The following is a 13,457-nucleotide window of genomic DNA, read 5'->3' on the forward strand; positions in this document are numbered from 1 at the left end:
TGATTCCATTCCATTGAGTTAGGAGAAGATTGTAATGAAGTCAGCCCAGTTATGGTGCAGTACACTATGCATTAGTTTACAGTAGCCTAATGAAGCATTCACAACTTCTTATCATTGAGAAAGAAAAGACTGCCATCACTATAAGGAGGCTGTTTCACCTGTCTCAAAATTTCTCTCAGCAATAACATCCCCAACTACTTCCAGACTATGCATTCTTTAATAAATGAAGAACACATTGCACCACATAAAAAGTCCCCATCTCCCCAGCTATAAAGGGAACATTTACAGATGCCATATAGCCATAATCAAGAGACTCAATGAACCAATCTCCTCCCACATGCACTTTGGAAAACCTCTCCTCTGCGTTGTGTATGTTCAACAGGTAGAATCATGTTCCCTACTGCACTACCTCCCTTCTCCGAGTCAGGCTGTGAGAGAAACAGCCCCTGGTAAGTGAGTAAATTGTTTTCATTACTTTAAAGCTACTGTCTGCAAATGGTATATCATTTTTTAAACTTTTAAATTAATGATATATAGCCATTGGTTAGGAGGACTTGTAGTGTATATTTTTTTGTTTGGATTGTTAACGCTTATAGCAACTTTTATTGATAGGATGTTTGGATCATAATTAATAGGATCATTGGGGTAATATGATTGATAACCATCATCTTTTGATGTGTACTATACACACAGAGAGTCAACCATTAGATTATCTACATTTGAATTTGTTTATGGGATGGGAGTATGTTTCGATTGAACCTCTAACATTTGATTGGCGCCTCGCTATCGGCGTTAAAAGTGCAATGATGGACAACTTTTCTAAATAGTTTACTTGATGATGAGTATTTCTCTTCAGGACCTAATATTGTAGCCTAATACACACTATTACAGTACATAATGGAATACACATGTACATAATGGAATTAGCAAGGTACAATGCCTCTACATACTTTCAACGTTGTTTTGAGTGTAGAGATGGAATTGCGGCACAAAGAAGGCAGTGCTTTGGATAAACTCTCAGTTTATAAGGTGGATGTGTATGTTTCCCTTTGGTCCACTAATTCAATGCAGACTAAAAGCTTTGTTTTTGATGGTTGAGAAGCCCAGTAAAAATTAGTGCTAGATACTACCATCCCAGGAATACTACCATACAACTTTCTAATGGGAACCAAGCCATAATAAAAGTTACATTTACATAACTATGATTATTATTATGTGTAAGTGTTGATCTTGTATTCTTGACTAAGGGAATACATTGTCATTCTGATTTATGTCAACAGTCATTGCAGATTTCATCCACTTCAGACATGTTTCGTGTGTGGATCAAACTTTGTCTCCTCTTGCCAGGTAATGCTATCCCTTCACACGTACACCTTTCACTGAAACAATCCCCTGATTCATTTTGCCATAAAACCACAACAACAAGTGGAAGCATGTTTTTGATTTGGGGCGGTAGGGTAGCCTAGTGGTTAGAGCATTGGACTAGTAACTGGAAGGTTGCAAGTTCAAACCCCCGAGCTAACAAGGTACAAATCTGTTGTTCTGCCCCTGAACAGGCAGTTAACCCACTGTTCCTAGGCCGTCATTGAAAATAAGAATTTGTTCTTAACTGACTTGCCTAGTTAAATAAAATACAATTTTAAAAATTGTCATAACACTACGCTCACTACAGTGCATGTCCACTATACTGCACTTCCAGGGGTAAGTAGCTTCATGATCCACAACACCCTCCACAGCCTGTGCTTGGAGGACTTCCCCAAGACGGGCCTGGTTCAGCTGAATAAATGCAACCTGGACTCAGTTCTCCAGCAGTGGATCTGGAGGGACCAGAGTCTCCTGGAGCGTGTGGGGACCTCCAGGTGCCTGTCGGCCCACCACTCTGACCCTGTCCAGACTGTACCCTGTGAGGGGGTAGAGGATGGGGGACACAGGGGTGATGGGGGGCTGCGGTGGGGGTGTGAGTTGAACAGGCTGATCAGTCAGAACAGTTCTCTGGAGCTCTCCACAGACGGGAAACGACTGACGCTGTCCCACAGGAGCAAGCAGACCAAGTGGAGGTCTCTGGATGAAGGGGATATATGCCAGGAGAGGCTCAGTAAGTGATTGTTGTTGCCTCAATAGTTTTTTAATCGCTTAATTTACATTTAACATGGCATGAAATTGGATCTTTGTGTAAATTGACTTACATAAGTGAAGCTCTAGAATGAGCCAAATAAGCACTCAAGATGTTGAAAATAATGTAACATTTTCATCTCCTTTTGAATGATTGACTTCATCACAAGTTAGCAGTTAGATTGGGTCTTTGTGTGAATTGATACAGCATGGGCCTCTCAAACCTAGGCTAGAAGATAGTAACTCAATGTCGTTCCACAATAGTCCTAAAGCCCACCTTGGCCACATGGTGCCATTGTGGCCACCATTTTGTCAGCATAAAAACTAACACAGGGGATGGTGATGCAACATGTGTTTGTATATTTGTATTGGCACCTGCAGGATCCAAAAGGGCATCGAGCGATCCCGATGAGTTTGAGGTGAAACCTGCGGAAGAGCAGAAAGCGGGGCCTCCTGGTATGACCGATGAACAGAAAGAATTCCTCAGATGGTTCTATCGCACCGAGGACCGTAAGTTATGCTCTTTACAAAGCTAAATTTTTCCCACTACCGAGCTGAGCCAAACTGAGTTAAGCTGTTCTGTGCCTTGCTGGAAAGGACAATGAGGAAGGAAAATAGCCAAGCCAGCACAGTACAGATAAGGTTGGCTTGATAGTGTGAAAAGGGTATTATTAGTGTTGTATTAGGTTAATGTTGGGGTAGCAAACTGATCCATGGCCATTGTTTGGGAAATTACAAGTAAAATAGATACAGTGCCTTGCGAAAGTATTCTGCCCCCTTGAACTTTGCGACCTTTTGCCACATTTCAGGCTTCAAACATAAAGATATAAAACTGTATTTTTTTGTGAAGAATCAACAACAAGTGGGACACAATCATGAAGTGGAACGACATTTATTGGATATTTCAAACTTTTTTAACAAATCAAAAACTGAAAAATTGGGCGTGCAAAATTATTCAGCCCCCTTTACTTTCAGTGCAGCAAACTCTCTCCAGAAGTTCAGTGAGGATCTCTGAATGATCCAATGTTGACCTAAATGACTAATGATGATAAATACAAGCCACCTGTGTGTAATCAAGTCTCCGTATAAATGCACCTGCACTGTGATAGTCTCAGAGGTCCGTTAGAAGCGCAGAGAGCATCATGAAGAACAAGGAACACACCAGGCAGGTCCGAGATACTGTTGTGAAGAAGTTTAAAGCCGGATTTGGATACAAAAAGATTTCCCAAGCTTTAAACATCCCAAGGAGCACTGTGCAAGCGATAATATTGAAATGGAAGGAGTATCAGACCACTGCAAATCTACCAAGACCTGGCCGTCCCTCTAAACTTTCAGCTCATACAAGGAGAAGACTGATCAGAGATGCAGCCAAGAGGCCCATGATCACTCTGGATGAACTGCAGAGATCTACAGCTGAGGTGGGAGACTCTGTCCATAGGACAACAATCAGTCGTATATTGCACAAATCTGGCCTTTATGGAAGAGTGGCAAGAAGAAAGCCATTTCTTAAAGATATCCATAAAAAGTGTTGTTTAAAGTTTGCCACAAGCCACCTGGGAGACACACCAAACATGTGGAAGAAGGTGCTCTGGACAGATGAAACCAAAATGGAACTTTTTGGCAACAATGCAAAACGTTATGTTTGGCGTAAAAGCAACACAGCTCATCACCCTGAACACACCATCCCCACTGTCAAACATGGTGGTGGCAGCATCATGGTTTGGGCCTGCTTTTTTTCAGCAGGGACAGGGAAGATGGTTAAAATTGATGGGAAGATGGATGGAGCCAAATACAGGACCATTCTGGAAGAAAACCTGATGGAGTCTGCAAAAGACCTGAGACTGGGACGGAGATTTGTCTTCCAACAAGACAATGATCCAAAACATAAAGCAAAATCTACAATGGAATGGTTCAAAAATAAACATATCCAGGTGTTAGAATGGCCAAGTCAAAGTCCAGACCTGAATCCAATCGAGAATCTGTGGAAAGAACTGAAAACTGCTGTTCACAAATGCTCTCCATCCAACCTCACTGAGCTTGAGCTGTTTTGCAAGGAGGAATGGGAACAAAATGTCAGTCTCTCGATATGCAAAACTGATAGAGACATACCCCAAGCGACTTACAGCTGTAATCGTAGCAAAAGGTGGCGCTACAAAGTATTAACTTAAGGGGGCTGAATAATTTTGCACGCCCAATTTTTCAGTTTTTGATTTGTTAAAAAAGTTTGAAATATCCAATAAATGTCGTTCCACTTCATGATTGTGTCCCACTTGTTGTTGATTCTTCACAAAAAAATACAGTTTTATATCTTTATGTTTGAAGCCTGAAATGTGGCAAAAGGTTGCAAAGTTCAAGGGGGCCGAATACTTTCGCAAGGCACTGTATGATTGGATTGTTCTTAAGTAAGCTATTTGATATGACAGCTCCATTATGTAATCCAGCTCCATGACGTTATCCAGCTCCATTATGTTATCCAGCTCCATTATGTTATCCAGCTCCATTATGTTATTCAGCTCCATTACGTTATCCAGCTCCATTATGTTATCCAGCTCCAATACGTTATCCAGCTCCATTATGTTATTCAGCTCCATTACGTTATCCAGCTCCATTATGTTATCCAGCTCCATTATGTTATCCAGCTCCATTATGTTATTCAGCTCCATTATGTTATCCAGCTCCATTATGTTATCCAGCTCCATTATGTTATCCAGCTCCATTATGTTATCCAGCTCCATTATGTTATTCAGCTCCATTACGTTATCCAGCTCCATTATGTTATTCAGCTCCATTATGTTATTCAGCTCCATTACGTTATCCAGCTCCATTATGTTATTCAGCTCCATTATGTTATCCAGCTCCATTATGTTATCCAGCTCCATTATGTTATCCAGCTCCATTATGTTATCCTACTGAGCAGTTTGTTCTTACAATATATACTCAGTTAATCAGTTTTCACTTTTCATGGCACTGTAGTGGTGGTGGTGTCATTTATGTGATCTGATCCCAAAGCCTCCATAAAGGGATTGGTTATAGTGAGGCGCTTTTTCTCATAGTCAGATTTACATGGTAGTAAACTTTTATTCTCGCCAAGTCTGTAAAAAAAAAATCTGTTAAGTGCACAGTTGGTCCAAGTTCCAATGTTTTGTCTTTGATCACCTCTGAAATGTCCTGTGGGGTTTTATAACGGTGGGAAGATTTTCCGCAGTTACAACTGTGTGTTTTTGTCGTCACAGCAACTCCCTGGAAGTTTGCGATGCTGGCTCTGTCCTTCGCTGCCCTTCTGCTGGGCTGTCTGCTTCTGGGAATGGGCTCCATGGCGAACAAGTAAGCCCCCTATCTGACACTTACTCAACTTAAGTAGACTAATGTCTACCCACTCAACTCAAAAATACTAATGTAATACACTGTCATTCTAAACAAGAAATATCTCATGTGTCTTCAATTATGAAACATGGTGTGGTGAAGATACTTATGGTCAACAACAGTAAATGATCCAAACAAAGTGTTCATCCCAAATAACACCCTAGCCTTATGGCCCCTGGTCAAAAGTAGTGCACTATGTAGGGAATACGGTTCCATTTGGGATGCAACCAAAGGCTCTGTGGAACCTAAATAAAGGACCTGTTATGGAAGAAAACAAAAGAAATCGCCATATTTGTGCGTGCTGGTCTGGCCATCTTTATTTACATCACAGTGACTACATTTCCCATCATCCTCCACACAGAAACCGGAATAAGATAGCCAAGTACAAGGCGGCGGCTCTGGCCATGAAGCCGGAGGCAGAAGAACTACAGGTCATCGTCACGGAAGTTGGAGGTCAAAGAACTAACTCCGTCAACAGTGCCTATGTCCAGGTCAGTATGAGCCCATCTGAGATCCCAGTGAGCCAGGCCAAGCCCCTCCAGGACAACGGGGAGGTAGAGGGGCTCAAACCGGGGGACATTGTGGTGACCTGGAATGACGGGAACGTGTCCAGCCTGTACCCCGAGCCTGAGGGGGAAGTGGAGGTGTTGGCGGAGGTAGAGAAAGAGGAGGTGTTGAAGAAAGAGGAGGTGGTTGAGGTAGAGAAAGAGGAGGCAGAAGAGGGAGTGGTGGTAGAGGGATGAAGGAGAGAGATATAACAGCCACGTTCCTCATTACTGCTCCTCTGCAGAGGCAGAACAGAAACTCCTATTTACTTAGGAATAACTGTCCTTTTAAGTTGTTTTATTTTGACCTGTAACTTAAACAACCACTGTCTGTTTAATTACTGTAATGCCCATTTTACACTACTGTGCTGAGCCAGACCGTACTGTGCTGAGCCAGATATTTTATTGGTGGATGCGTAACCATGCCAGCGCAGTACAGCTTGACTTGGCTCAGTAGTGTGAAAAGGGTATACAACTACTACAAATAATGCTGTGTACAAGATGTGCAGTATCACAGTCATCATTCACAAGTACTTTGTTGTTTGCAGTTTCAGCAATGGAATATAATGTTTATAGTGCAGTGAAAAGTTTTCCTATGTCTCTTGACAGTATGTAGGAACACTTATAAACCATGTGTCATAAGCTGTTCATGTGTAATCTACTTGGGAAACACTAAAAGGCAACTAAACATGGTCTGAGATAACATTAAGATTGGAAGATCAAACTTATCTTTATACATCTCTTTTGTAATTCTATTTGTAAAGTATTTTTAGTTATAATGCTGGCCACCAGGAAGATTAGCCGACGTCATGACATCAGCTAACGGGGATCCTAATATAATACAACTGGAATGATCTTGCTGTGAGTATAGTGGAACGCTCTTGTGAGAGAGTATTCACATATAGATGTTTTGGATAGAAAACAGAATTCAGTGGGTTAACTTTTGTCATCACACCACCTCTCCATATGTAAGATAGATTTTCATTGTGTTATAAAAGCATTCCAACAATTGCAGTATTTACAATAAGGAAATAAAACTGTTCATATCAAAATAGTTCTGTTTTGTAATTTTGGTTGGGATGGCATTAGCATACAATAGTATAAAACTGTGTTTTAAGTTATAAAAAATGAAACCGTTGTTACACTGATGAGCCTGAGGAGGGCGCCCACAACTCGTGAAAACGATGTATATATGAAGTTAAAGCCCCAATGCAGTTGTTTTGATATCAATATCAAATCATTACTGGGTAGCAATTAAGTACCTTACTGTAATAGATTTCCATTCAAATTGGCAAAAAATGCTTTTTTAGCAAAAACATATTTCTCAAGCAAGAATTTCGCTCAGACTGTCTGGGAGTGGTCTGAGATGGGAGGGGAAAACTGAAAACTAGCTGTTATTGGCAGAGATGTTTGGAACTGTCTTTGTTATTTGTCTATGAACCAATTTATAGCATGGTGATGTCCCCATGGAAAGCCAAAACTCCCGGCCATGCAAACCTGCTGATTAGAAACCAGCACCTATCAGGAAATTACACTGATAACATTTTTTCACACTTTTACAGTGTTAGTTTCATCAACTGTTGTACAATATAAAACACAGAAAAACTGAATTTTGACTGCACTGGGCCTTTTACTCAGATTGACTTGCTACTTTGTGTTATAACATCAAATAACTTAAAACATGTATCTACATGAACAACATATGTCTTCAACAGATAAAATTAGTTTTCCTTTAAAGCTTATTAAAATGTATATAAAAATACATGTGCATAGTGTCAGCAATCTATACTACAGTGAACACACCATCACCGTCATATGCACTCCAATCACCACAATACATTTGGCAACTAACATAGCTTTGTCCCAGTAACTGACTTCAAGACAAACTTTGAAAACTTTGGCAATATAAATTCAACATTCACAATGACAGTTTAAACACCAGTCCATTACTGTCCATCTCTCAAGGAGCTCTGATAATTACTGTTCCTTCTCCTCACTTGAAGGTGCAGTAAGTCATCATGATGTTTTAATACACGCTCCAACGAAGGTGATATCACCATGACAGCTTCTGCTGCATACAGTATGTTGATGGCTTGGTTGTATGTTATTCTGGCTCCACTATGGCAGACTTGTCAATAAGTCACTTTAGGAAAGTCCAGGTTGAGTCAAGTCTTCGAGCCTGAGACACTCAGTCAAGTCTCAAGTCTCTGGCACAAGTCCAAGTTAAGTCTCAAGGTTTGAGCATAAGTTTCAAGTCTTTGAGCACAAGTTTGAGACAAGTCTCAAATTTCCATTCTTTAAGTCTGGTCTCATTCTCCATCGACTCATCAGAAGATCTTGAAGCCCTTGAGCAGCGTCAGCGTGGGTGCCCGCCGTTTGCTCTGTGCCCGTGACGACTTGACCGTCACCAGCTTGGCGGTGGCGGGCACTGGGAGCTCCTTGTAGCAGGGGGTGGTGAACGGGGGCACGGTGGCGAGGCTGAACAATGGCTTGTTGTCCTCACTGATGTAAAGGGGACGTAACGGGGGGCTCCTTTTGCCGCCCAGCTGCCTGGCCTCCCTAACGGCTTCATGGAAGACCCGCTGGACAGACAGGAAGTCCAGGCAAGCAGACACCTCGAAGAACAGGCAGCCGAAACGGGTGGCGAGGGCCGAGCCGTCCGACTTACTCACCTGCCTGAAAGACAGAGTGGGAGAGACAGGGTGATGGGGAGTGAGGAGAGAGAGAGAAGAGAGCGAGAGAGAGAAGAGAAGGAGAGCGAGAGAGAGAAAGAGAAAGAGAAAACAGGAGGGAGAGAGAGAGAGAAAAGAGAAGCCCTTTAGTTTAAACAGCTCCAAAACACACTGACCACTATAATCAGTACTATAATGTGTCAACTTTGCACATATCATTAGTCAATCACACACCCTACATCCTTAGCTAACAACAAACTTTCCCACAACTTTAGAGAGCGTTCCTTTAAAAGTCTTATTAGGTCATAAACTAACTTTTTCATAGGAATGTCCCAAGAGATTATTCCATTCAAATATAACCCAGAACTCGTTGACCATGTTCTCAGAACTTAAGATATACATTTTCTAGACATGTTTCATGGGAACATTGCAAGAACATCTCCATGTATGTATCCAGTTTTCTGTGGGTTTGGAGAATATTCCATCGATGTCCCACCAAACATACACAGAACATGGTTTCCATATTCTCCAAACATAACATATTGATGTTTGGGCCTCCCAAGAGGTGCAGTGGTCTAAGGCACTAAGGGTTCGTTCCCGGGCTGTGTCACAACCGGACGTGATCGGGAGTCCCATAGGGCGGTGCACAATTGGCCCAGCGTTGCCCGGGTTAGGGGAGGGTTTGGCCGGGGGGGCTTTATTTGGCTCATTGTGCTCTAGCGACTCCTTGTGGCAGGCTGTTTGCCTGCAAGCTGACAATGGTTGTCAGTTGAACAGTGTTTCCTCCGACACATTGGTGCAGCTGGCTTCCGGGTTAAGCGGGCGGGTGTTAAGAAGCGCGGTTTGGCGAGCCATGTTTCGGAGGACACATGACTCAACCTTTGCCTCCCGAGCTGGTTGGGGAGTTGTAGTGATGAGACAAGATCAAAATTGGGGTGAAAAAATAATAATATATTAATGTTCTAGACAAGTTTCATGGGCAACGTTGCAAGAACATTTCTGTCTATCAGTTGTCAGGACGTCACCTGATGGAACCAAAGAAATGTTGTCCCACAAAAAAATGTTAATTACACATCATGCCTTGTTACTAGCAACATGACAACGTCTTACACCTGGAAAAAAAAGAAGGTGTGTTGGAGTGGCTATAAGTCTGCTGGCCATTATGGCTTCATACATTTCTGTACGTTATATGTTTTGGATAAATATAGCAACATGAAGACATCTTACACTGGGAGACAAATATAAGTGGTTGGAGTCTTGCCATGAATCAACTTTACTGGAAGTGCTTGAATAAACATGATTGTTTCCATAAACACCAGCTAAGAGGGCTTGGGATGCCACACATGCAGCAGTGATGGGGGTGTGCATTAACATTGAGTAGGACTGACATGACGTTTCATTTCAGGCTTTCAGATGACTACCACAAGTAGGCCTAGAGCTGCAAAACGCTTTGGTGTTACTTGAGAGGCTATGGGCCAAAACAGAACTTTGGGGATGGCATCACTCCTCCTGGAAGCACTGTCGGCCCGGACCAAGACATGCCTGGGCTTTTGGAGTATGTTATGTCGTTGTGGTGTGGGTTTGAATCGCAGGTCCGCCTTGGTGGGGATGAACCGGGTTATATTGTATCTCTTAAACGTCCACCAGCTGTGTCTCTAACAGTCATAAACAGACATCTTAGCATGTAAGACTTCTGCACCGATATCTTTCCATGTCTAACTACTGTGGTATGTATTGCGGCTGCTGACTATGCTGATATGAGCCAGTAGTGAGCTCTGAGCGCCTGCAGCAATACTTAGTCGCTATAACACCGGAATCTCATCAAGACTCATCTTGGTACAATGTCTCAGGCATTACACTAACAGACGAGTAGTTGCAGGTTTGAGTCCCACTCGGACTTCCATCCACACCACCCATTCACTACACACCTGTATCTCTCCATGTCCAGCTTGTTGCCCAGCAGTATAATGGGGGTCTTGGGCTGCAGGGCCTTGGTGTGGACGGTGACGGCCTCCAGGTACTGTTGGCAGCCCTCAAAGCTCCGTCTATTGTCTATGCTGTAGACCACAAGGAAGGCACTGGCCCACGAGAGGTAGCGCTCACAGTTCACTGGGCCGTCCTGGCGGTAGAGACAGACAAGGGGAAAAGGTCATCACTTCAAAACAATTAGTGGCAAAGGCTTTAGAAGACGTATCAATTGATTTAGAATAGATCTTCAAATGGTTTCCATTTGCACAGAAAATGTGTCATTGTGTCCCGGCTCTTGTAATGGTAATGCCCCAGCCTACGGCACACACGTCTTCAGGTTTGGATCCGACCTACTGCCCTTTCACACAGCCTCTATCTTTCCTCACTATCATCCTCTGTCTCTGTGTTCAATGCAAATCTGAAAACCTTTTTTCTTCTGTCACATTATCCAACCGCGGCAGAGCGCCGGCGGCAGAGCAGCGCCCCTGGAGCAGTTCAGCGCCTCAAGGGCACAACGGCAGTAGTATAGTCTTTAAAAAAAGACTATTCCCACCTGGTCAGCTGTGTCCATAACTTTCACAACGACAGGCTGTTGGTCCACCATGTCCTCAGAAGAGTAAGTATCCTCTAGATGGCAGTGAACACAACATGGAGGTCACAACATGGACCCAACATCACAATACAGTCATTCATGTTTCAATATGAACAAGTTTATTGTACATTTCTCTGAAAGTGCATCTGCCGATTCTTGTATAGTTAGTGTACACAAACTATTACAGAGGTGTTCTAATGTCCATACTAGCCAACCATAAAAGGCATTCCCAATGCACAGCATGATTCTAAATGGTACTAGAGGGGATGTTAGAACAGAGCCAAAATGATTTTATTTAACAAAGAAATTTCTTGACAATTGCATTTTATTTCAGAAGGTAACAAATGGCAGCTTACCTAGATTGGGGTCATATTCACTGATGAAGCGCTTGGTGAGAAATTTGACAGTCAACGCTGAAAAGAGAGAAGGGAATCATTCACTTCCTGTTTAGATTCAGCTCTTTGTTGTCAGTCTGTCACACTGTACAATCTAGTGTCCCAAATGGGGAATGGGAACCCTGTTTTTATATAAACACTCCCATGAAATATCAGATAGGAGTAGATTGCTTTTCATGAATAACAAACTATCAAAACTGGGTCTATCAAAACTGGAATAAAATGTAAACAAAACTGGGATCTACTCCACTACAAATACTAAGGACGACAAATCAAGGAAAGTTCCTAATGTTTGGTTTACTCAGTGTATATTAAGTGGCAGAACACAATATAAAACCAACCTAAACATCACTAATGTTTTAAAAATAAACACTAAATCAATCCAATAGCATATGAAGGAGAAAAGGGAAAAAGATGGGTGGGCCACCTGATTTTCCTGAGCCCTTCACTCCAAGGATGACCACATTGACCTCAGGTTGTCCCCCCTCAGGGATAGCAGAGAAGTTACAACTCCTTGCTTTCCCAAACATCAGTGACATCTTTAGACTAAAACCCAGGAACACAAGTTTTCAAAACGGATCCAAGTAACAGATCTTTATTCAGTGCCTACATGAATTATTCAGAATATTATTAACAATAAAAATAATATAACATAACCAAATAATATAAATGTTTATAACGGTATCATAAACACTAATATTGATGCATATGGATGATAGGCTACTATGCAGGAAACACAAATAACGCCCACGTTGAACGTTTCCAAAACGTTTCAATATAACCTTACCTTAAAAGGTTTTCTCAGAGTTAAAGACTGGAGTTGAAGTGAATCGGCTAGTTGGTTTGATGTGGTTTAAAAAAAATCTGTATTACATTTAAAATCATATGAATCCAAATGCGATAAAAACATCCCAACGAGTTTTAGAACGCGCTCTTAAATCCTGTCCGATGATGAGGATGCTCATACTCGATGGTGAAAGAAGCTCGAGCTGCTCCGTGCGTGCACAGCTGGTAGGACCTTGCGTCAAGTAGACGAATCGGTTAACATTTGCTGAAGAATGTTGCTGCTTACGCACATGATTTACTGCCAAACTCCATTTAAGGGAACTGAGGTGAGGTCTCATAGTTATTCTACATGCAGTCAGATATGATTTGGAAAGGTAGACCTTTCTCATCTCCAACTAACTTCATTGACAAGAAACAAGGACATCAATAAAATTGTGATGTCAGTTTAGATGGTTGGATTGCATCCAGTGAGTGAATGATTCTGTTGTCTTCATGCAGCATAGTTTCCTTCACAGATAATCACATAACTTCACAGTTAATACTTTGCACATGTTACAGTAATTGCTCGTGTAATAGTCTCAAATCGGACATATTTGAACAGAAAGAACAAAGAAAAGGTACCGTTTGACATACTGGACTTGGTTTCCTCCATTACCCTTTAATGAATGAGAACTCCACTCCCTCCTCATTCTCTACATTGGTGGCAAAGGTGGTCTCTGGCCTCTTTTGGAAGAGCGCCCCTGTTTGTATCAGGGTTTGCATGGAGGACAGAGAGAGGAGTAATTATGTAGCCTTGTGTGTAAACATTTACATGATTTTTATAGGGGGTGAACGATTTATACTAGAGTAGGTGAATCCGTCTATGTGCATGTAAGTATTTGCACAGGTGCCACGACTGTATTGGAACAAGGACCGGTAGCATGCTGTTGTCATGTGCAACAGATCCCTAACAGACAAGGTTACTAAGAATTTAACTGTTTGGAATAATAGTCTCGTATAACAAATGTGACCTCGGGGAACAATC

At 42.1% G+C, this 13,457-nt stretch overlaps 2 protein-coding genes across 5 annotated transcripts; one reads left to right on the forward strand and one right to left on the reverse strand.

Moving 5' to 3' along the window:
- The first annotated feature begins 295 nt into the window (after positions 1 to 295).
- si:cabz01068815.1 (Solute carrier family 51 subunit beta) lies at positions 296 to 7,072 on the forward strand. 4 transcript variants are annotated; one of them, XM_090239109.1, is made up of 6 exons: positions 296 to 449; positions 1,281 to 1,347; positions 1,700 to 2,095; positions 2,494 to 2,622; positions 5,346 to 5,436; positions 5,837 to 7,072. In XM_090239109.1, exons 2-6 carry the CDS (start codon positions 1,308 to 1,310, stop codon positions 6,216 to 6,218), a joined length of 1,038 nt encoding a protein of 345 aa, XP_090095235.1. In that variant the 5' UTR covers positions 296 to 449; positions 1,281 to 1,307; the 3' UTR covers positions 6,219 to 7,072. The 4 variants fall into 4 exon arrangements, with proteins under 4 accessions (XP_090095235.1, XP_090095234.1, XP_090095236.1 ...); XM_090239108.1 differs by having other exon boundaries at positions 298 to 453; positions 1,673 to 2,095; XM_090239110.1 differs by having other exon boundaries at positions 298 to 453.
- Positions 5,767 to 12,855, reverse strand: LOC110526682 (RAS-like, family 12). The gene is made up of 6 exons (XM_021607838.3): positions 12,435 to 12,855; positions 12,075 to 12,193; positions 11,609 to 11,665; positions 11,214 to 11,287; positions 10,621 to 10,811; positions 5,767 to 8,696 (listed from the first exon to the last, which is right to left on the reverse strand). Exons 2-6 carry the CDS (start codon positions 12,184 to 12,186, stop codon positions 8,348 to 8,350), a joined length of 783 nt encoding a protein of 260 aa, XP_021463513.2. The 5' UTR covers positions 12,187 to 12,193; positions 12,435 to 12,855; the 3' UTR covers positions 5,767 to 8,347.
- Between the last annotated feature and the right edge of the window lie 602 nt (positions 12,856 to 13,457).

This window comes from Oncorhynchus mykiss, chromosome 6 (assembly GCF_057628025.1).
Source record: "Oncorhynchus mykiss isolate SJ-2025 chromosome 6, ASM5762802v1, whole genome shotgun sequence".
Lineage (NCBI taxonomy): Eukaryota > Metazoa > Chordata > Actinopteri > Salmoniformes > Salmonidae > Oncorhynchus > Oncorhynchus mykiss.